The 20088-nt window shown below is 54.0% G+C and overlaps 1 protein-coding gene across 1 annotated transcript in view; it reads right to left on the reverse strand.

Annotated features, from left to right (window-relative positions):
• The window catches only part of ZNF335 (zinc finger protein 335), a 19322-nt gene extending 3039 nt beyond the window's left edge, over nt 1-16283 (reverse strand). Inside the window, exons 1-19 of the mRNA XM_010835111.1 lie at nt 15386-16283; nt 13878-14118; nt 12869-12946; nt 12310-12615; nt 12087-12215; nt 11079-11225; nt 9062-9314; nt 8804-8981; nt 7785-7897; nt 6995-7013; nt 6735-6851; nt 6573-6649; nt 6331-6491; nt 5367-5599; nt 4413-4506; nt 4192-4286; nt 1092-1351; nt 165-276; nt 1-43 (exon numbers count right to left, since the gene is read on the reverse strand). Of these exons, the coding sequence (XP_010833413.1) occupies nt 1-43; nt 165-276; nt 1092-1351; nt 4192-4286; nt 4413-4506; nt 5367-5599; nt 6331-6491; nt 6573-6649; nt 6735-6851; nt 6995-7013; nt 7785-7897; nt 8804-8981; nt 9062-9314; nt 11079-11225; nt 12087-12215; nt 12310-12615; nt 12869-12946; nt 13878-14118; nt 15386-15586 (2857 nt within the window). The 5' untranslated portion in view covers nt 15587-16283. The remainder of the gene's footprint in view (nt 44-164; nt 277-1091; nt 1352-4191; nt 4287-4412; nt 4507-5366; nt 5600-6330; nt 6492-6572; nt 6650-6734; nt 6852-6994; nt 7014-7784; nt 7898-8803; nt 8982-9061; nt 9315-11078; nt 11226-12086; nt 12216-12309; nt 12616-12868; nt 12947-13877; nt 14119-15385) is intronic.
• Nucleotides 16284-20088: the final 3805 nt, after the last annotated feature.

A 20088-nucleotide genomic window follows, 5' to 3' on the forward strand; every position in this document is an offset into this window, starting at 1 on the left:
AGGCTTCCGTACTTGGGAAGGAGATGGAGCTGTCTGCAGTCAGCTGTGGAGAGGGGGCGGGACGTGAGGGAAAAGGGCGGTGCGGAGGGGCGGGGCTGGGCAGGGACCGGAAGCAGGGGGCGGGTAGATGGGCGAGGGCGGAGCTGGCCCCCTTCCAGCCTCACCTGGATGTGGTGCAGCTGGGTCCCGTCGGCTGCCATGATGAAGTGCGTGCCAGCTTCTTTCAGGGTGTCACCCACGACCACGGTCTGGGCTGCCTCCCCCGGGGGCTCCTCGCTGTGGGCACAGATGCCAGGAGTGGGAAGCAGAGCTCCAGGGGAGACTAGCGGGCCACGGGAGCCTCTCCCCTGGGAGAGCCCTCCTTTCACAGTAGACCACGGCCACCACAGACCGGCCCTGGGCTCCTCCCTTTACCAGCCGGACCTCCGCTGCCTTTTTCACAAGCAGGGACCAAGTGTCCAGTGTACCGTCCAGCTTAGCAGTGGTCATCCCCACCCCCTCACGGGCATGGAGTGATGAGATGAAGGGCTCCAGGAATCAAGCCCAAGTCTGACTAAGCGGGGCAGGAGGAGAGGGTGAGTGGGGGAAGCAGGGATCCTGACTCCCATCCCATATTGGAATTCAGGGCTTCCTCCGATGGCCCAGGGGTTCAGTGAACATGGAAAATGAACATTTCTACCCTAGACTCGCTCAGCCTAGAAGAACCCAAGTGCAGCGGTGGGGCCTCTGATGTCGCGGAGGAGCCCGAGCGTGTGACGAAGGTCAGAACTGGCCAGACCTCAGGGATCCAGAACCAGGAGCACGTGGCCCACAGGCCAGGCTCAGATCCACAGCGCGTCTGACCTTCGGGGCGCTACTGCACTCCCTCCTCACGTGTAAAGTGAGGGGAACAGGCACCCCACAGGAGTGGTTACCCGAGTCCACGACTGTCAAGTGCCTGGAATTTCTTAAGTAGCCCTTACTTAACCCGTGAGGGACACCATACCCCTACAGCCCAGTCGTTTACATGCATTAGTTTTACCTCCTGCGAACTAGGCGTGGGTGGGCGGGGTGCTCCCCTCACCACACCTATTAACGGCCGCAGGGCTCACCTGTAAGGCGTGCCGGGAGTCGAAGTGCCCTCCTCCACGGTGGGGGCTGTAATGACGCTATAGCCAGCCCCGCCGAACGGCCCAGGCGCCAGGGTGATCTGCTGCAGGTCAGGGGGCGCGAGCTGGCTCTCGGCGGCCACGCTGCCTCCTGGGTCTGCCATGTGGAGGGTGACCACCTGGGGAGTGGTGCCTGCTGGGGAGGGCTGCCCCCCAGAGGACACTAACCCCGCTTCCACGTCCTCTGACTTCACCACGGCCACCTGCAATGGCATGACAGATGGGGTTGGTGGCAGGAGCTGGCATTCGAGGTCCTTTTATATCTCTGGGACTCAAAGCTTGCCCACACTCCAGCCGGATCCAGTGCTTCCACCACTCATGGACACAAGCCCAGTTGTGTGTTCCTGGCAACTGGAGAGACTCTTAACAAGGATGGCATAGAGCCATACTGCCGCCTAAGGGCACTGGAGAGAGACTTAACAAGGACAGGATAGAGCAGTACTGCCCCCTAGGGACACTGGAGAGACTTAACAAGGACAGGATAAAGTGTTACTGCCCCGTAGGGGCATTGGGTAATGTCTCGAGACAGTTTTGATTGTCACAGTTGGGTGGGGGGTGGATACTGGGCCCTGGCTGGTAGAAGCCAAACAAAGTGAAGTCACTCAGTCGTGTCCGACTCTTTGCTACCCAGTGGACTGTAGCCTGCCAGGCTCCTCTGTCCATGGGATTCTCCAGGCAAGAATACTGGAATGGGTTGCCATTTCCTTCTCCAGGGGATCTTCCCAACCCAGGGACTGAACCCGGGTCTCCTGCATTGCAGGCCGATGCTTTATCCAACATGGAATTATCTAGCCCAAAGTGCCATGGTTAAGAAATCCTGAGGTAGAAGAACAAGTGACAAACCAGTAAAAAAACACAAACATCAGAGCTCTACCTCACATCTTACTCCAAAGTCTGCTTCAAATGGATTAAAGATTGAAACATAAGAAATAAAACTCAAGATCGATTAGAAGAAAATACGGGTATTTCTATAATCCTTCGGTTGAGATTTTCCTAATCATGACGGAAGATGTTAAAACTTACAGCAACATGAATCAGAAAATGAGACCAGAAAACAAAGACACTTGGGGTGGGGGGATGGCATTTAACAATGCATATTAGAGATAAAAGGTGGAGCTTCCATACATACAAAGAGCCCTTGCAAAGTGATAAGACGACTAATAATTTACAAGCAGGTAAGTGAGAGAATAAAGTGGTCTATGAACATACAGAAACTCAATCTCTCTTGTGATCACAAAGTTATCAATTAAGGTCTTGACACGTGTCTGTGACATGAAGAGCCTGGTAAAGACTGGCGTGCAGCACTGGCGAGGCAGTGGGGAAGTACACTCTAGTAGCAGTCATGTAATGACATGTGTTTTCATTTTTAAAATTTTTATTTATTTGGCTGAAGCAGGTCTTAGTTGCCACATGTGGGATCCAGTTCCCTGACCAGGGATCAAACCTGGCCCCTGTGCCCTCAAAGCAAGAGGTCTAAGCCACCAGACCACCAAGGAAGTCCTGACACATCACTTTAGGAGTCACGCTTGGGGTGGAACACACTGATTGTGTTTCTAGGAGGCTTCTTTTAACCCCACCACTAAAATACATGTTTATGAACACCTGGAAATACATGTTCATGGAAGCACTGCCTTGAGCTCCTGAAAGACTGGAAACCGTGCACACATGAAGGACTGACAAGATGCGCTTCAGAACACCCCCATGACAGGATGAGGCGGAGCCGCCAGGAAGGGGTGGACACATGCGGCCAGGCTGCAGAGGGAAGAAGAGCTAGCCTGTCCATAAGTGCAGATGCCATGATCCCACTTTTTAGAGATCAAAAGGTCTCTGTGTTACCGAGCACCTGGACACAACTCTGCAGAAATGCTTATTAACCTGTTAACAGTGGAAATGAAGGGGAGGGGAGCAAACTTAAAGATTTTCACCCTCTGAAGAGAACATTTCTTAACACTCATTTTGGGTTTACAAAAACAAGCATATGTTTTTGTAATCAGAGAAACAAAGCAAAATGCATGATACTGGCATGAGAATGGCAAACAGATCAAAAGAAAAGACCCTGTCTAGAAACACAGGGAAATCTACTGATAAAGGGGATGTTTCAAATGACTGGGGAAATGAGAGGATTCTATCTACTGCACTGGACAACTTTGGGGAAAAAAAATAAAGTTAGTCCCCTACCTTTATGCATACACCAAAAATAAATTCCCGGTGGAGTAAAGACTTAAGTGTAAAAAATGAGACGCTAAGAAGAAAATACCAATGCATGTTTATATGATCTTGAGGTGAAGAGGCTTTTCTAAGGATGATACCACAAGCAAAAACTATAAAAGCTTGATACACTGAACTATCTAAAAATCAAAAACTTCTCCCTACCCCCAAATGATGCAAACTAAACCCTATGAAGATTTCCAGGTTCAAAACAGGCTCCCTCCTCCACGGAGCTCTGTCCCCCTGGCCGCATGTTACTGTTCCAAGTTCTTGGAATTTAACATCTCAAACACACGGTTTCCATCTTTCCAAGAGGCTAAGAGACAGGAGGTGCTGACAGACCTTTCCCTGCCTTAGAGAAGCATGGAGAGGTCCAGGGAGGCAGCTGGGCGCAGCGAGGAGAAGTAAAGATGATGAACTTGGGGGAGGACGTGCTGGGTTTAAGGCGCGTGAACCCCGTGAGAGGTCAGAGCTGGAGAAAGCTGTAGGAGCCTTTGTCCTGTGGGAGGTGGCACGGAGTGAGGGCGCTGGGCTAGCTGGGAAGCCAGTTCAGAGCCCTGAGCACAGTGTGGTGCTTACTGCTCAGTGCGCTGGGTGTCACTGGTGACTCCGGGGTGTGGAGCGGGAGACCGTCTGCCCTCCCTGGTCTCCTGGGGCCTCCCTGGCATAGCGGCCTCCCTCCCCTGCATCCGCCCACTGGGGTCCAGTGGATCCATCTCCCACTACCTGCGAATTCCCTGAGGGCGGGGCATGTCTACTTCACCACTTGCCTCCGCTCCCAGTGTCCAGCGCAGAGCTGACACCCAGGGTGCAGCCAGGCTGGGAAGAAGCTCACCTGCAGGGCTGTGCCACCCAGCTCCCGCTGAGTGCTCATGTTCAGCAGCAGGTCCAAGGCTGTCTGCGTGGCCACAGCTGTAGACTCCGCAGTCCCTGGGTCGGGTGGAACCTGAACCTTAGAAAGGGCTGGAAAACTGGCACCCAAGCCCCCTCCCCACCAGCTTCTGGCCCCGACCAGCACGAGCCCTGTCCCTGCTGCCACTCTTCCGCAGAACTCACCTGGCTGATAAATGATGGTGGCGCCACCCAAGGTGTCAGAACAGAGCAGTGGGGGGGTCTCAGGGGACTGGGAAGGTGCAGCCTCTGAGGGGATCTGCAGGGTGAGAATATGGCCAAGGGTGACAGGGGGCAGCTCAGATTCAAGACACCTCCTGTGTCTTGAAGTGTAAGACACTTCACATCTATTGGCTTGTTTGATCTTTACTCTCTTCAAGGTATTTACCAGCTCCACGTAGGATCCCCCGGCTAGTAAGGAGGAGAACTGGGACTTGAACACAAGGCTGGCTGACTCCAAAGCCCCTCTATGCTCTGCCAGCACATTGTGGTGGTCCATCCTTAGGGGCTAGGAGCGGGCAGGCAACATACTCAGCCACGAGACTGTATTTCTCAGCCTGCTTTGCAGCTGGATAAAGTCTGGCCATGTGGCTAAGCAGGAGCTTCTGGTAAAGTTCATGAGGAAGATAAGATGGATAGATGGCACGCATCCTTTTTCCTCTTCCCCCATCCCTTCCTCCTGCTTCTTATCTGGGATGGTGAGAAAGGCTGGAGCTCCTGCAGCTACACTGGACCATGAGGCAACCACAAAAATGGGAATCATATGTGTAGGAAGATATATTGAGAGAGTTTGGTCCTTGACGACTGACCAGGGAGCTGCCACACCAGCCCTGGGCTGCTCCCCTTTGGACTCCTTTTGTGTGAGAGAAGAATAAACTATTACCACGACCTGGCTCCTGACACTTCATTCTCTATTACTAGCACTGGAAAGCCCACCCCTCCTCAGAGCTTAGGGACAGCATCTCTGTGCCCTCGGCCACCCTTCACCCCCGTCCAGGGAGGCAGGGCTCATTTTGTTGTACCCCACATGCCGACAAGGATCCTGGGGCTGGGGGAGGCGGCGTCACATGGCCTCTCGGCCCATGTCCCCCACCCCTTCTACCCGCTGCCTGTGCTTACCTCAGGAGGTCCTGGGGAGCTGGCGGGGGGCCCAGGGGCCGTGCTGTGCTGCTGCTTCAGCTCCTCGATCTGCTGCAGGGAGAAGAAGGGGCGGCGGCGGGAGGGGGGTTCCTCGGGGTGGCGCCGCCCCCACTCCTCGAAGCTGCTGGCGTGCCGGCACCGCACATGCAGCCGCAGGTTCTTCTTATGCCGCGTGCTGAAGTGGCAGTACTCGCAGGCAAAGGGCTTGGCCCCTGCAGGCACACCAGGAGGCAGCCTTGGAGTCGCCCGCCCCCCACCTCGGGGAACCCTTCTGCGACCCCAAGGACCTCTCCAGCTGACTGACTCCCAGCACCGCGCTCCCAAGCGCAGGGAAAGCACACTCTGTCCTTGCTGGTGGGCAGGACAGAGACCAGCCAGGTCTCCCTCTGCACTCACGGCCTTCCTCCGAGCACCCAGTTCAAGGTCACGTGACCACACACCTCTATTCCCGACTTGCTTCCCCACAGGGAGCTGGGAATCCAGCTAAGGGCAGCCCTGGCTCCCTTTCTCTAGCCTTCCCTCGTGTGCCTGCCAGAGGGCCAGGCACCAAAAAAAGGCAACTTCTGCCATCCATCTTCTATGGCTTCCTCTGGTGAGGGCAGGGCCTATGTAAGACCCGTCTCGAGTCCCAGTGCCCAGAATGGACAGGGCTCAGGGAACAAATGGTTTTATGACCACCACAGGGTTGGCACATCTGATTCTCTCCTTTCACAGCTAAGAAAGGCTCAGAGAGGGCAAAGACTGACCCCGGGTCATACAGAGAGGAGCTGGCTGAGCTCATCTGAGCTTAGGTGAGCGACAGTCCCGGGTGGGGTGGGGTGGCAATTCCCTTCCACTGAAGAGCTGGGGCTGCCAAGGCTTGGGGGTGGGGGAATGGCTAACAAGACAGAGCCGAGCCTCCACTACGGAGCCCTGCTGTGTTGAGGGGTGGGGCCGGCCGGACCTGTATGCTTGACGGCCACGTGGGATAGCAGGAAGTCCTCTCGGAAGGTGCGGTAGGGGCAAAAGCTACACTTGAAGGGCTTGTCGCTGACGTGGGACAGCTGGTGGTTGAGCAGCGCCTTCTTGTCCTCGCAAACAAACTCGCAGAACTCGCACTTGAACCTGGAGGTGGTTGGAGCAGAGAGAGCTCAGCAGTGGGGCACAGCAGGGCGCTGCAGCCCCAGGGGCTCTTCGGGGGTGTACCTGCGGTTGGCGACAGCCTGAATGTGCGTGAGCAGGTGCATTTTGAAGGTGTAGCGCTTCTTAAAGGACTTTCCACACTGCAGGGGGTGGGGTGGGTTAGATGAAAGAGCCGCCCCCCAGCAGGCCCCCTCACGCCCCAGCCCTGCACTCAGCCCCACCCACCTTGTCGCACATGTGGGGCTTCTCGGTGCTGTGTGTCTTCATGTGCTGAGTGAGTCTCTTTTGCATGGGGTAGACACGGCCACACACGGGGCAGGGGAAGGAGCTCAGCTTTGGGGTCTGGGAAGGGGCAGAAGGGGACGGGTGGACATAGAAGGAAAGCGGGGAGGGTGAGCCAGTGCCTGAGCCTCCCGCCCCCGCCCCTCCACCCCGCAGGCAGCCCGCAAGCAGGCGCCCTTCCCAGGCCTGAGCCCCAGACTCACCGGGTCTGGCCTCTTTTTCCTAGGGGAGAAAGATGCAGGAGTCAGACCATCACGTGCCCAAGCCCACCCCAGACCCTCTCCCATTGACCAGACCCAGTCTCAGCCCTGATCCTAGCCCCCTTCTGTGAGAAGGGCATTCCCCCACTGGAGCTCGCTGGAGAAAATGTGAAGAGGTGTGTGGTAAGTTCTGCAACTTAGCTTTAGAAACAAGCCATTCTCTGTCACAAAACACATTTGTGTTTTAAAAACTCTGAGAAATTATGCAGTAGTAGAGAGCTGCTGAACCAAGTGCTTGTTCAACCTGGTATCCCTAATATCATGCGGACAAAGGACTCCTCCTTCCTTTTTATTTATATTTTTAAAGAAAAACCTATTAAGAGGGAATCCCCTGACAGTCCAATGGTTAGGGATTGATATTTCCACCGCTAGGGCCTGGGTTCAATCCCTGGTCAGAGAACTAAGAACCTGCAAGTCATGCCAAAGAGAAAGAAAGAAAAAGGTATAACAGAGAACTGGCTTTAGATCCTTTTCTGAGCCCCTTTAGGTACACGATTTCCTTTAACCACCTCGACAATGATAGTCCCCAATTTACAAAGCTTGAAGCAGGAAAGAGACTGAGTAAGAGACCTCTAGGCACCCCCACTGCCCTGCTCTGAGCCGAGTGATCTGGGACGACTTGTCCTGCCGTTCCCAGGTCTGTCATGGGCTGCGAAGGGGCTGACCCAGGGCAGGGGCTCAGTACGTGGGAACTGGGGTCACCCCGGGCCTCTGCCTCCCCAGCCCTACTGACCGATCCCGGCTGTGCACAGCCGCGTGCCGAATGACGTCCTTCCGGTAGACGCTGGTGTAGCTGCATTTGTCACACTTGTAGGGCTTACTGCCCACGTGGTTGAACATGTGCTCCTGGGAGACAGGCAGAAGGATAGGGCTGGAGCATAACCTCCCTTCCTGCCCACCTGCCCTGTGCCCACAGCCTTAGAGTTGTCCCTCCCCAGTGCACCTCGCAACAATACCTGCTCCCCACCCTTCCTGCCGAGGTCCAGAGAATAACCTCTAGGCCCAGTCTGAGGGAGGAAGCACCGTGTGTGCAGAAAGTACAAAACTCGGGCCATCGGAGCTCAAGGTATCCCCAGCCCCCACGATGGCCTGTTCCACCTCACTCTGGCCAAGCCAAGCTGCAGCTCCCTGGGTAGTAAAATGGGACCTTTCGACTCTCCTGGTGGCGCAGTGGAATAAGAATCTGCCTGCCAACGCAGGGGACACACGTTCAGTGCCTGGCCAGGAAGGTTCCACATGCTGTAGAGCAACTAAGCCAGTGTGCTGCACCTATGAAGCCTGATGCCTGGAGCCTGGGCCCCGCAATGAGGAGTAGACCCCGATCACACAACTAGAGAAAGCCTACACAAAGCAATGAAGACCCGGCGCGGCCAAAAATAAACATAATAATAATAAAAAAATGGGACTCTTGACACTTAAGACCTCATTGGGCTACATGAGGATGACATCAGAGCATCTACAAGATACAAGGCAGGCTCCGGCTGCTGCAGGCCCACAGGCACCTCTGGGCAGATGATGAAAAGGACCTGCTGGAGACTAACACAGTGAAGGAGATTAACGCAGCTTTCCGGCCACCTGCCAGGTGTGCTGGTGGTGAGGCAAGTCTAAGACATGATGTGACTCTGTAGTGTGCAGCCTGCAAAAGGACACCCTCGGCCTGGAGATGGGGCAGGAAGGGGCCCGTCACCACCACTCCCCTTCAGGGCCTTCTCCCAGGCAGCGTCCCTTCCTGCCCTGGTCCCCCTGCCACACCTTGAGTGAGGACCAGCGACGGGAGCGGTAGCTGCACTGCAGGCACCTGAAGAGCTGGGGGTTGCCAGCCTCGTGGGAGTTGACATGGAAGCGCAGATCCTCGTGGGACAGGAAGCGGGAGCCGCAGATGCGGCACAGGAAAGGCCGCAGGAGCGGTTTGGGTGACTTGTAATAGTACCTGCTAGGAGAATGTTGGAGGAGGTCTGGAAGGGCCAGACTGCCACTCCCCACCCTCAGCCCTCATCTCGGCGCCCGTACTTGCGGTATTTCTTGCCAAGGAAGCGCCTGGAGGGTCGACCACGGCGGCGGGGCAGGGCGTCAGCCTCATCCTGGTAGGATGCCGCCGCGCTCCTCGCATCTGACTGGCTCACACTGGGTTCCACGGGGGCCCGGTTGGCCTTGCCCAGGGCCACCAGGCGTCCCCGCCCTGAGGAGCTGGGTGCCTCGGGGTCTTGTGGCTCCAGAGGGCTCTGTCCACTTTGTGGACTTACTAAAGGCTCTCCTTCCACACCTGCCACGGACACACCACGACAGATGTGGACAGGTGTGTCAGAGGCCAGTCAAGATACACCCCCACACACACGGTCCAGACCACTGATGGGCACAGCAGGCTGCGGGACAGATGCAGGCAGCCATGATCAGACAGCATCCCCTCCTACAGCTGTCAGCTGCACGCCTTAAACGGGACGGTCTGGAGCAGCACTGGGAGAGCCAGGACCTTCCGGCCAGAAGACCTGCCTGCAGGCTGAACTCAGTCACCAATCTGCTGTGTGTCCTCAGGCAAAGCCCCGCCCCTCTCTGAGTCTCCTTTTCCCCTATCTGTCAAAGGGAGGTAACTGTTGCTCTTGTGACCTCACAGGGACATTCTAAGATCTGGGGAGCAACAGCAACACTTAATCACTGGTTTTCCCAGGGGAGGCTGGGAGCCTGAAGAGCAGATGGGAGGGAGGGAGGAGACATCACAGCACAGTTGCAAAGCCTCTGTTATCAAAACATCAGAATACATTGCCTATTCAAAAACACTAACAGTATTTCACTGTAATGTTTTAAAAATTCAAAACATGTTAAAAAAATCCAAAATATTTTACGGGAAATGCTGGTAACATCTTGTTTCTAACAGGATATTCAGGTGTATTCACTTGTGGAAATTCACTGACCTGGGTAAAGAATCTGGCAGCCAATGCAAGGCACACAGGCTCGATCCCCGATCTCGGGAGATCCCACATGCTGTGGAACAACTAAACCCTGCACCACAACTACTAAGCCTATGCTCTAGAGCCCGGGAGCCACGATGACTGAGCCTGCATGCGGCAAGTACTGAAGCCCTTAGAGCCTGTGCTCCGCAATAAGAGAAGCCCCGGCAATGAGAAGGCTGTGCATCGCAACTGGAGAAAAGCCCTCGAAGCAACGAAGACTCAGCACAGCCAAAAATAAACACATACAGAAAATTTTTTTAAAATGCACTGAGCTGTGCAGTTAGCATACATGTGCTTTCCTGAACATAAACCTCAGTAAAAAGTTACTTTACAAAGAAGACTAGGGACTTCCCTGGCAGTCCACGGGTTAAGACACAGTGCTTCCAATGCCAGGGGTGTGGGTTTGATCCCTGGTTGGGGAACTAAGGTCTCACATGCCATGAGGTGTAGCCAAAAATGAAGAGAAGAAAAAGAACACTAAAAAAAATATAACCACTCCTCCACACACACTACTGCATGTACAAAAACCAAGACCTTGTATTTCTGGCATGTCTATTTAAGCTTTAAAACAATCCTAAGAGACAGGCACCATCACCTCATTCACAATAAGGGAAGGAGCGATTCAAGAGGCAAAGCGACCCACTCCAGGTCACATAGCTGGTAGGAGGCAGAGCTGGCATTCTGTCCATGGGAGCCTCCCCTGTCCCGAGCTTGTCACGCTCCAAGTCCGTGCTCCTCTGACATTGTCTCAAACCTCAGACTTATTCTTGTTTTGATAATAATTAGCTCAGTTGTAAATATTCCAATTTCCATGCTGTGACAGCTTCCCACCGAAACGCCTTATCGGACAGCTGGTGTATCTTACCCCTCGAGCTCGGAAGGGGAGGGCTTTCCCCGTTACCCGGAGGCCGGCAGGTCATCCCGGTGGGTCTGAGACTTGCTGTTTTGCACAGCATGCTCTGTCCCCAGGCTCCACGGAAGCAAGCAGGGAACGAGGCCACCCCTGGGCCCCACCCGTACCCCTAAGGCCCCACTCTCACCCCTGGGCCCCACCCGTACCCCTAAGGCCCCACTCTCACCATCTGGGAGATCCAAGGTCTCCAGGCGAGGTAGCTTCCGGGGCCGGCCAGGTCTCCTGCGGGGTCTCAGGGTACTGGGGGTGGGGCGCTGGGCCCGCAGCTGCCGGCCCCGGGGCTCGTCATCTGCAGGGTTATAGTCGCTGTCTTCTGTGGGGAAAGCAAGAGAAGGAGGGCTGCAGCCTTGACCTTTCAGCCCTGACCCCTTGCCAGCTTTCCTGGAAAGAGGCCCACTTCCCCATCTCTGCCTGCTCCTCCTTCCAAACCCAACAGTGATGCCGCCTCCAGGAAGCCCTCCTGATGTTCCCCTAGCTGACTGTCAGTACTCATCTTTGAGGCCCTGCAGTCCTTTCTCTGGACCATTCCTAACACCTACCATTAGCTCATATGTACCTTAATGTGAATCAGAAAAAAAGTGCCCCTTCCTCAATACGCTTTATAGTCATTGTTTAGAAAAAAAGAGTCTAGTCATTCAAGTCTACAAAGTATGACTATGCTACCCATTAAAGGAGCTGCTCGCTGTATGTGACTCTTGAGCGTACAAAATGTACCTAGTCTAAACTGAGGCATAAACTAAGATATAATTAAGTATAAAATACACATCAGATTACCAAAAATTAGAATGAAAAAAAGTAATTTGTTAAAAATTTTTTATAATGATTGCATACTGAAATTAGATTTTAGACATAATAGGTAAATAAAATATAATATGACTGACTTTAAATTCATCTTTTTACTTTTAATACAGCTACTAAAAAAGTGCACATGTGGCTTGCATTCTGTTTCTGCTAGACAAATGGGATGTGACCCTTAGACACAGTGCTGTTTCTCAGTGCACGGTCTGGATAACTGCACATGAAGCTCCTGGTCCCAAAGCCCCAACTCCTCTTATCTTATGCTGGAGGCACTCCTGGCTGCGCCTGTGCCAATTCCGCTTTCCTGGCCCTTCATGTGGGCCAGAGGGAGCTCAGTATATGCAGATGTGGGAGGGCAGCAGGTCTGGGAGCCTACCCTCCAGGTCATCGATGGCACCAGCATCTATGATGTCATCGTCGTCTTCCTCCTCTGGGCCCTCTTCCTCCTGGGGCTGGGCTGAGCTGCCCCACTTGCGCGGACGCCCCTTCTTACCAGCTGCTACTGCTGGGGGTGGGGAAGCAGGGTACAACAAGCTTGTCAAGTCTGACTCTTGGCACTCCATGTGTGCAGGCGGGCAGGCCAGCTGCTATCAACGCACCTGGGCGGAAGTGCCGCTCCCGCATGTGGCGTAGCAGCGTGGCCTTGGTGCTGCTCCGGTACTGGCACATCTTGCACTTGAACTGCTGCACCACCACCACCTCCATCATGGCCTCCAGGCTCTGCAAGTCCGGCTCCTCGGTGCCAGAACCCAGGGGTGGCTGCGCCGGGGAGCTGGGCCCACCCTGCGCTTCCTCTGGTGGCTCCAGGCACGTGGACGTGGATGTGGGGCCATCAGCCAGGGCCTCGATGGCTGCCAGGCTATGGGCCAGGGTAGAACTGGACATTGGTGACGCCATGGGGGCACCTGGCGGGGGTGGTGGTGGTGGTGAGGGAATCAGAGGGAAGTGGAGAGGGAAACTGGCCATGAGCTACCGCTGCCCCTCCCAGGCAAGCTCAGGGGTCCTAGAACCCACGCCCACCATAGTAACCATGGGGAAACCGAGAGGCCAGGGGCAGCGGATTAACCTGCCAAGATCATACAGTAAGTCTGCGGCAGAGCCTGCCTGTCCTACCCCCACCCACGGCAGGGCTCCCTGGGCATAGTGCTGTGCTTTTACCATCGTCTGGTCCCTGCAGGATCAGGTACCGTGTGGCCTCCGCCCCGCTGCCCTCCGCACTGGTCACGGTGATGCAGCCTAGGCAGAGACAGGAGGAGTGGATGCCCAGCTGATAAGGACAACCGTAGTGCCAACACTCACTCCGATTCACCCATGCAACTGTGAAATCGGCTGCCCCGTGACCCACCTCCCGTCCAGGGCAAGGCTGTTGGGAGGTCTGGCATGTGACATGCTGGCCCCGCAGCCAGTCCATAGCTGTCTGCCTCTAACCACTACACCTGGAAGGTCTCCCTCTTTTCCTCTGCAGTCTCCTCTAAGGTTAAGGCCCAGCTGCTGCACCACTTTCTTAGGACTGGCTTTCGAGACCACCTCAGAGCCTTTCCAAGTGCTACGACCCTTACACAGATCACTGATGGTAGAAACAGTCTGGCAAATCACGAGCACCAGCTCTGGAGTCAGACTGAGCTCACGGCCCAACACCTGCTGACGCAGCGGCTATGCCTGTTTACATCCTCTGTGCCTCGGCTGCCTCACCTAGGCTGTGAGAACAATAACAGCATGCACCTTGTAGGGTTACCAAGAGGACCAATGACTGACTGCTGCAGGCAGAGTGTTTAGAACAGACTCCAGGGCAAAGTCAGGTATTTTGTGCTTAATCGCTCAGTTATGTCTGACTCTTTGCGACCCCATGGATCATAGCCCACCAGGCTCCTCTGTCCATGGGATCCTCCAGGCAAGAATACTGGGGTGGGTAGTCATGCCCTTCTCCAGGTGATCTTCCTGACCTAGGGATCAAACTCGGGTCTCCTGCACTGCAGGACTCTACCATCTGAGCCACCAGAAAAGCCCCAAAGTCAGGTCAATCCTCATGTCATTTAGTACTATGAGATGCGGTTGCTGCTTCCACGTTACAACCTCAAAGTGATAAAGTTATCTGTCTGAGTCCGCACAGCTGGTTCTGTAGGGAAACCCTGGAGGGGCAACTCTTGCCCATGATGGCCTGACTCACTCCGGATGAGGTCGGTCCCGATGGTGGACTCGATGATCTTGTCAATGGCCGAGCCCAGGTCCGAAGAAGAAGCCGTGCAGTCGGACACCAGCATGTTGGGGTCTGGCAGTGCACTGGAGTGCACCAGGGCTGGGGGGCCACCCATCACCCCTGCCGCTGGCCCACGGGAAACAGAAGATGAGTCAGGGAGGTAGCCATGGGGCAGGGGGTCTGTGGTGGAGCTGCTCTCAGATACCTCCTCCTGGGGGTCAGGAAACAGGGAGAGAGGAAGCTTAGGAGCCAGGGATGGGGCTCCTTAAGGGCCCAAGGACATGGTGAGTAGAGCCACCCAATGCCCTCATACACACAGAAGACCAGTGGGAGAAGCCCTCTAGTCACAGAGCCTCCCCAAAACAAGCCCCAGGGGCCCTGGGTCTGATCAGGTATAAGGCCCCATGTCTCTTGTCCCCACACAAAAGTCAGGTGAGGCTGGTTCCACCATGCTGTCAATGAGCTGTTCCCTCTGCCTGAAACGCTTCATAGCATCACACCATGGCTAATTCCTACTCAGACACTCAGCTGATACCTCTCCTGGGAAGCTGACCCTGACCCCCAAGGCCAAGTTAGGACCCCCTCTATCCTCAGCATTTTAGTTGCCCGTGTCCCCCTCATCACTTGATGGTTCACTATGCAGTATTATGGCTCCCAAGTCAGATTCCATCAGGGCCAGAACCACATCTCTCTTGTCTCTTGCTGTAACCCCAGGGTCTAGCACAAGCTGGGCACATGCCAAGCCCATCTCTGCTGACCCAATGAAATCCCTGGAGCCCCAGGTGGAGACTGTTGTTGTGTACCTCTATGATGTGATGTCCTGAAAATGATCACCATCTGGCAAATAATGACAGTGGTGAGGGTGTGGATATTTACTGAGTGTTGAGCCCCGTGTTAATTGCTTTGCATATATTCATTTAACCCTCAAAAAAAAAAAAAAAAAACCTTTCTGAGGCAAACATTTATTATTCTCACTTTACACATGAGAAAACTGACAGCTAAAGCGTGAGGAGCTTATCTAAGACCACAGAGCTAGGAGGTGGCAGACCCATGAGACTATTTTATAAAGCGTTTCCAAGAAAATATCTGGTGGCAGCTCACAACGGAGCACCCTCAGGAGTAGGTATTTCTGCTCCATTTTACAGACAGAAGACTGAGGCTCCACGAGATCTCCCAGTGAATCAGCAGAAGAGCCAAGATGTGAACCAGGGCAACAGTGGAGAGCGCAGCCCACAGCCTAGATTTGAATCCTGACTCTGTGCCCGTTTGCTTCTCTGTAACATGTGGAAAGAGTGGTATGTGCCTTACAAGGTATGAGGTTTAAATAAGAAAACCCATGCTAGGGGCCTGGTATGGGGCCTAGGTCACAGTAAACCATAAACCAATTATTAGCTACAAGCAAGCCTGCTGGCTCCTTCCCCCTGACTGCCAAGCACTGCTGCCTGCGGTCGCTGCCTCCACCCAAGCCTGGTCCATACCAGCGAGCTGCTGCCGCGGTCCGAGCTCTGCCCCACGCCGGAATCGTCGGCCTCCGCTGGCCCCGGGGCGGCCGCGGCGTCGCTGCTGTCAGCCGACACGGCTTCCGAGGTGCCCACACCCAACCCGCTCTCCGTGGGCTCCTCGGGCCGGCCAGGCCTAGGGGCCGCGTCGCTACTGCTCTCCACCTCGTTTTCCTCCATCGGCTCGGAAGGCTGCCTGACAGGGGGGCCCAAGGTCCGGGGCCTTCACTCTGTGAGAGGAGGTGACCGGGGCTGGAACCGGTGGGCCTCATTCCGGGTCCCCGCGGCCCACTCAGCTGCGCCCATGTGCCCATTTCGCAGATGCAAACACTGAGTCGCCGACGGGGCGGGGCTTTCTAGGGTACGGCGACGGGTTGCTTCGGAAAAACAGGACCAGGAAGCCTAGCCTCCCAGGATCCGGCCCTTCTCTCATCCTCGGGAGGGTGGTCAGTGGCGGGGAATCTTGACCCTTTTCTCCTCCCCTCCACAATTCCCGCAGAGTGGTTCCCTCTACGGTCCCCGTGTGGCCTCAGTGGTTCAGCCCTCCGGCCCCCGAGTCCCCCCGGGTGGAGGGTCGGTGGTACCGCCCGCAGGCCCCCAGGGTCAGTGGCTTGCTCCCCCCTCCCCTGGAGCCCATGCGGAGGGGGCTGACAGAGACGGTTCCGGGGCCTGGCGACTAGGGGCTGTCCCCGGCGCTGCCTGAGCTCCAGGCCCGACGCCATCTTGTGGCGGCGCCGGGTTTCCGCTCAGGCAAGTGCGAGAGCGACTAAAGGGCCTGGGACCCCGGGGCCCTGTTCGGACAGCCCCGCCGGCCCGGGACCTCGCCGCCGGGTCTCCCCGCAGTGTGGCCCCACTTCCTAGCAGGGTGCGGTGTGGCGACCTGACTCTCCCCGAAGCTCACCTGACGCTTTCGTAGCGGTGTTCCTCTCCGACTCCGGCATCGACGAGGTCGCCATCCTCTTCCCCCCCGCGGCGGAGGGACCCATCGACCTCCCTGAGGCCGGGACTACTTCCTACGCCGGGCCGGAGAAAGACAGGCTTCCAATGTTCTGGAAGGTAGCCCCGAGGCCTGAAAATCATAATAGAGTCGTAAGAGAATCTGAGATTTTATATGTCGCTTAGTATGAGTGGAAGAATCCTCTATGGTTAGGGGCTACTTTATCTCAGGGCGGAGGAACACAGAGGAGTGGCTATGTGACGTCACTGCTGGACCCTTCCCTGGGCCGCAGGCCGGGGCGCGGCTGAGTCTGGCCCCACTTCCGGAGGCGTGGCTCCCGGTGGCCTGGCCACGCCCTTCCCGGAACAGCTCAGAAAGACGTGAAACGGAGTGTTTGGTTGGTGAGAAAGAAATAAATGTTATCGGTCTTTTCGCCTGCCTTTTAAGCGGTTACTTTACGCTTTTCATCGAACCTAATCAGATCCTTCCCGATTAGGTTTGACGTGTCCTGGGAAGAGGGAAGCATATAATCCTTGTTTTACAGATGGGGAAACTGAGGCCCTGAGATGGGAGGTGGCTGGTCCAACCTCACGTCAAGTAGAGGGACTTGGGATGCAAGTCCCGGTTGCTGGAGTTGGGGAAACGGAGAAGAATCAGCGCCCAGCCCTTGCTGAGCTTGGTACACATATTTATTATATAATGGAGCTGGAAGTGAAGACATTCTCCATATTTTCCTCTGTTCAGTGTACGTGGTGTAGATGTACTTAAAGGTCTGCCACCTTTCAGAAAGGTATGATCGCCCTTCTGATGCCCGAAATACCACTTTTGGCAGTACCCTCAGTTTAAGCCTTTTTAGCATTTTGCACAGAAGCCTGGCGCTGGGGTTTGCCCCCAAAGTCTCTGTGTTGCATAAGTTGCTTTCGTCAGTTGAAAAATACAAATTTGCCAGGGGGGTGGGGAGGGGGAGGAAATCTAAAAAAAACTCGTGCAAAAAGTTTAAAAAGACAGGGTGCTTTGAGCTGTTACGATCTGTTTTACCCGAGTATGAGGGCGTTTCCCTGGTTCTTTCCTAGGAGCAGGTTTTGTTAAGGGGAATAGAGCATGAGGTCTCTGGATTGGCTATGCCCCCTCATTCCCCCTCATCCCCATTCAGCAAGACCCAGCTCCCAGAGCAGCCCTGGAGAGCTGGGTAAACACGGGCATGATAGCAGGTTGGTTTTGTACCCACTAGGCAGTTTTCCAACCTGATTCCTCAGCCCTGCAGAGCTGCCTCCAACCCCCCACCCCCACCCCATCCCATGTGAGTAGGATGTATCTTGCCTCCGAACAAGTCACCTCCCTCAAGGATGTTGGAGGACTCAGGAGGACGCTGTCCATTCTCATCCCCAGCTGGACTAAGTCTTCATCCTAACCTTGGCCTTTGCCACCAAATCACAAGATTGCAGAATGTCATGATACAGAAAGTAATAGCTTTGTCATGGAGCTCAAGACCAGAGAGGGAAAGCTCATGGCCCGGAGTATGACTCTGTTTTGCCAAAAGGTTTACTATCGTTTTAGGTTCAAAGTATTCATTAACAAAAGAAACTACTTGTCACACACAATAAGTAATATCAATATTTTATAAAAGACTATTTGACTTAATTTCAGTATCCAGTCATGAAAAGAAACAGAAACAATAGAGCAACAGCACGTTCATCACCAAATTGGGCCGACCAACATCCAGACTTAGTGCTGGCAAGTCCCTCATTAATAGCAATCTGGAGTCCCAGTTGGAAAAAGGTCTTGGGTGGTGCGTCCACCCCCAGGAGAGACTTCAAACTGAAGTTTCCAGGGTTCCCCTTTATAATCCCAGGCTGCAAACTGATAGCATCCTCCATTTGCGTAGAAAAATGCAACTCTGGTTTTATTTTAACCTTTTTTACAATGCTGTTTGTTTCACCTTGTGAGTCATAGGGTTTTGTTAGACCCCAGGGTGATTGGCCAGACCTCCAGGGGCTCAATTGACAGACTCACTCCTTTTCTTATCTAAAGTCCTGCCTGACCTGCTGTGCATGCAGGCAGGCATGGAATCTGAGCAGGGTCCAGGCAGGTCAGAAGCAGGTCAGAGGCCTGCTCTCTAACTTCTGAAGCCTGAACAAGACTTCCTTCATTTTAATTTTCCTAACAGACTCCTTGAAACAACATATCAGAATTCTTCCATTGCAAAGACAAGCCAATCTGGTTTTCTGACTACCAATCGAGAGCTCTTCTCACCAGAACATGCAGTGTGTAGTTACAGCCTCAGCTTTGATGGGATGATTTCTAGAAGCAGTGATGGGGCTCTGGGTCAGGACATTCAAGTAGACCATTGAGAAAAATACTGAGGAGAGGAGCCAAGAGGAAAAGAAGAGGGAAAGCACTCTCCTTGTGCATCTGACTCAAGCCAGGCAATGCGTGTGTGCTTTGCTGCATCACAGTACCTTAAAGAAGCTGGGGTTGTTCTAGTCGTCCATGGTAGAGAGGAAGCTGAAGCTCAGAGAGGGAAAGTGACTTGTCCAAGGTCATACAGCCTAGAGGATAGAACTGGCGTATGGGTGCAGGTCTCTCTGATTCCAAAGCCCCAAGCAATTTAGGTACCATATGAGGTATGACAAAGCTACGACAAACCTAGACAGCGTATTAAAAAGCAGAGACATTACTTTGCCAACAAAGGTCTGTATAGGCAAAGTGATGGTTTTTCCAGTAGTCATGTATGGATGTGAGAGTTGGACCGTAAAGAATGGTGAGCACCGAAGAACTGATGCTTTTGAACTGTGATGTTGGAGAAGACTCTTGAGAGTCCCTTGGACTGCAAGGAGATCAAACCAGTCAATCCTAAAGGAAATCAACCCTGAATATTCATTGGAAGGACTGGATGCTGAAGCTGAAACTCCAATACTTTGGTCACCTGATGAGAACTGACTCATTGGAAAAGCCCTGATGCTGGGAACGATTGAAGGCAGGAGGAGAAGGGGACGACAGAGGACACGAGATGGTTGGATGGCATCACTGACTGGATGAGCATGAGTTTGAGCAAGCTCCAGGAGATGGTGAAGGACAGGGAGGCCTGGCATGCTGCAGTTCATGGAGTGTGAAAGAGTCGGACACAACTGAGCAACTGAACTGAACTGATAAACGTACGGCTTAAGAAACTCAGTGCCAGTGATTGTATTAAGCACTTTACCTATATGTATTTATCGTCACAACTACTCTATGAAGTAGTTGCCATCATTATTTCCATTTTAGATATGAGAAAACAGGCACAGGACAATAAAGGAATAGAAGTAAGGGTGGAACTGGGATTGAGAATCAGGCCATCTGGCTCTAACCTCTGTACTTTTACAGAGCTGCACAGCTTTTGGGATCTAACCCAGGCATCCTGCAGTGGAAGCATGCAGTCCTAACCAGTGGACCACCAGGGAATTCCCTACCTGGTTCTTAGAGATCCTTGAACTCTCTTTTCTTGAGCCAGGCAGTGTAGTTACTATTTTCCTGTTTTACAGAGGAAAAAACTGAAGCCTAGAGAGCAAATACCTTGCTCAGGATCAATCACACAGTAAGTTTCCTGGTCTAATGGAAAGAGCTGGGATTCTAGGCCAGACCTCCTGTAGCAAATAACAATCATATTAGCAAATGTTTACTGAGCACTTACCAAATACCAAGTGCTTCAATCGCATTTTAAACCTGTAATCATCACAACCAGAGATCCTTAGTACTCTCAGCTTTG

The sequence above is a fragment of the Bison bison genome, unplaced genomic scaffold, assembly GCF_000754665.1.
Source record: "Bison bison bison isolate TAMUID 2011002044 unplaced genomic scaffold, Bison_UMD1.0 scf7180017864038, whole genome shotgun sequence".
NCBI classification, from domain to species: domain Eukaryota; kingdom Metazoa; phylum Chordata; class Mammalia; order Artiodactyla; family Bovidae; genus Bison; species Bison bison.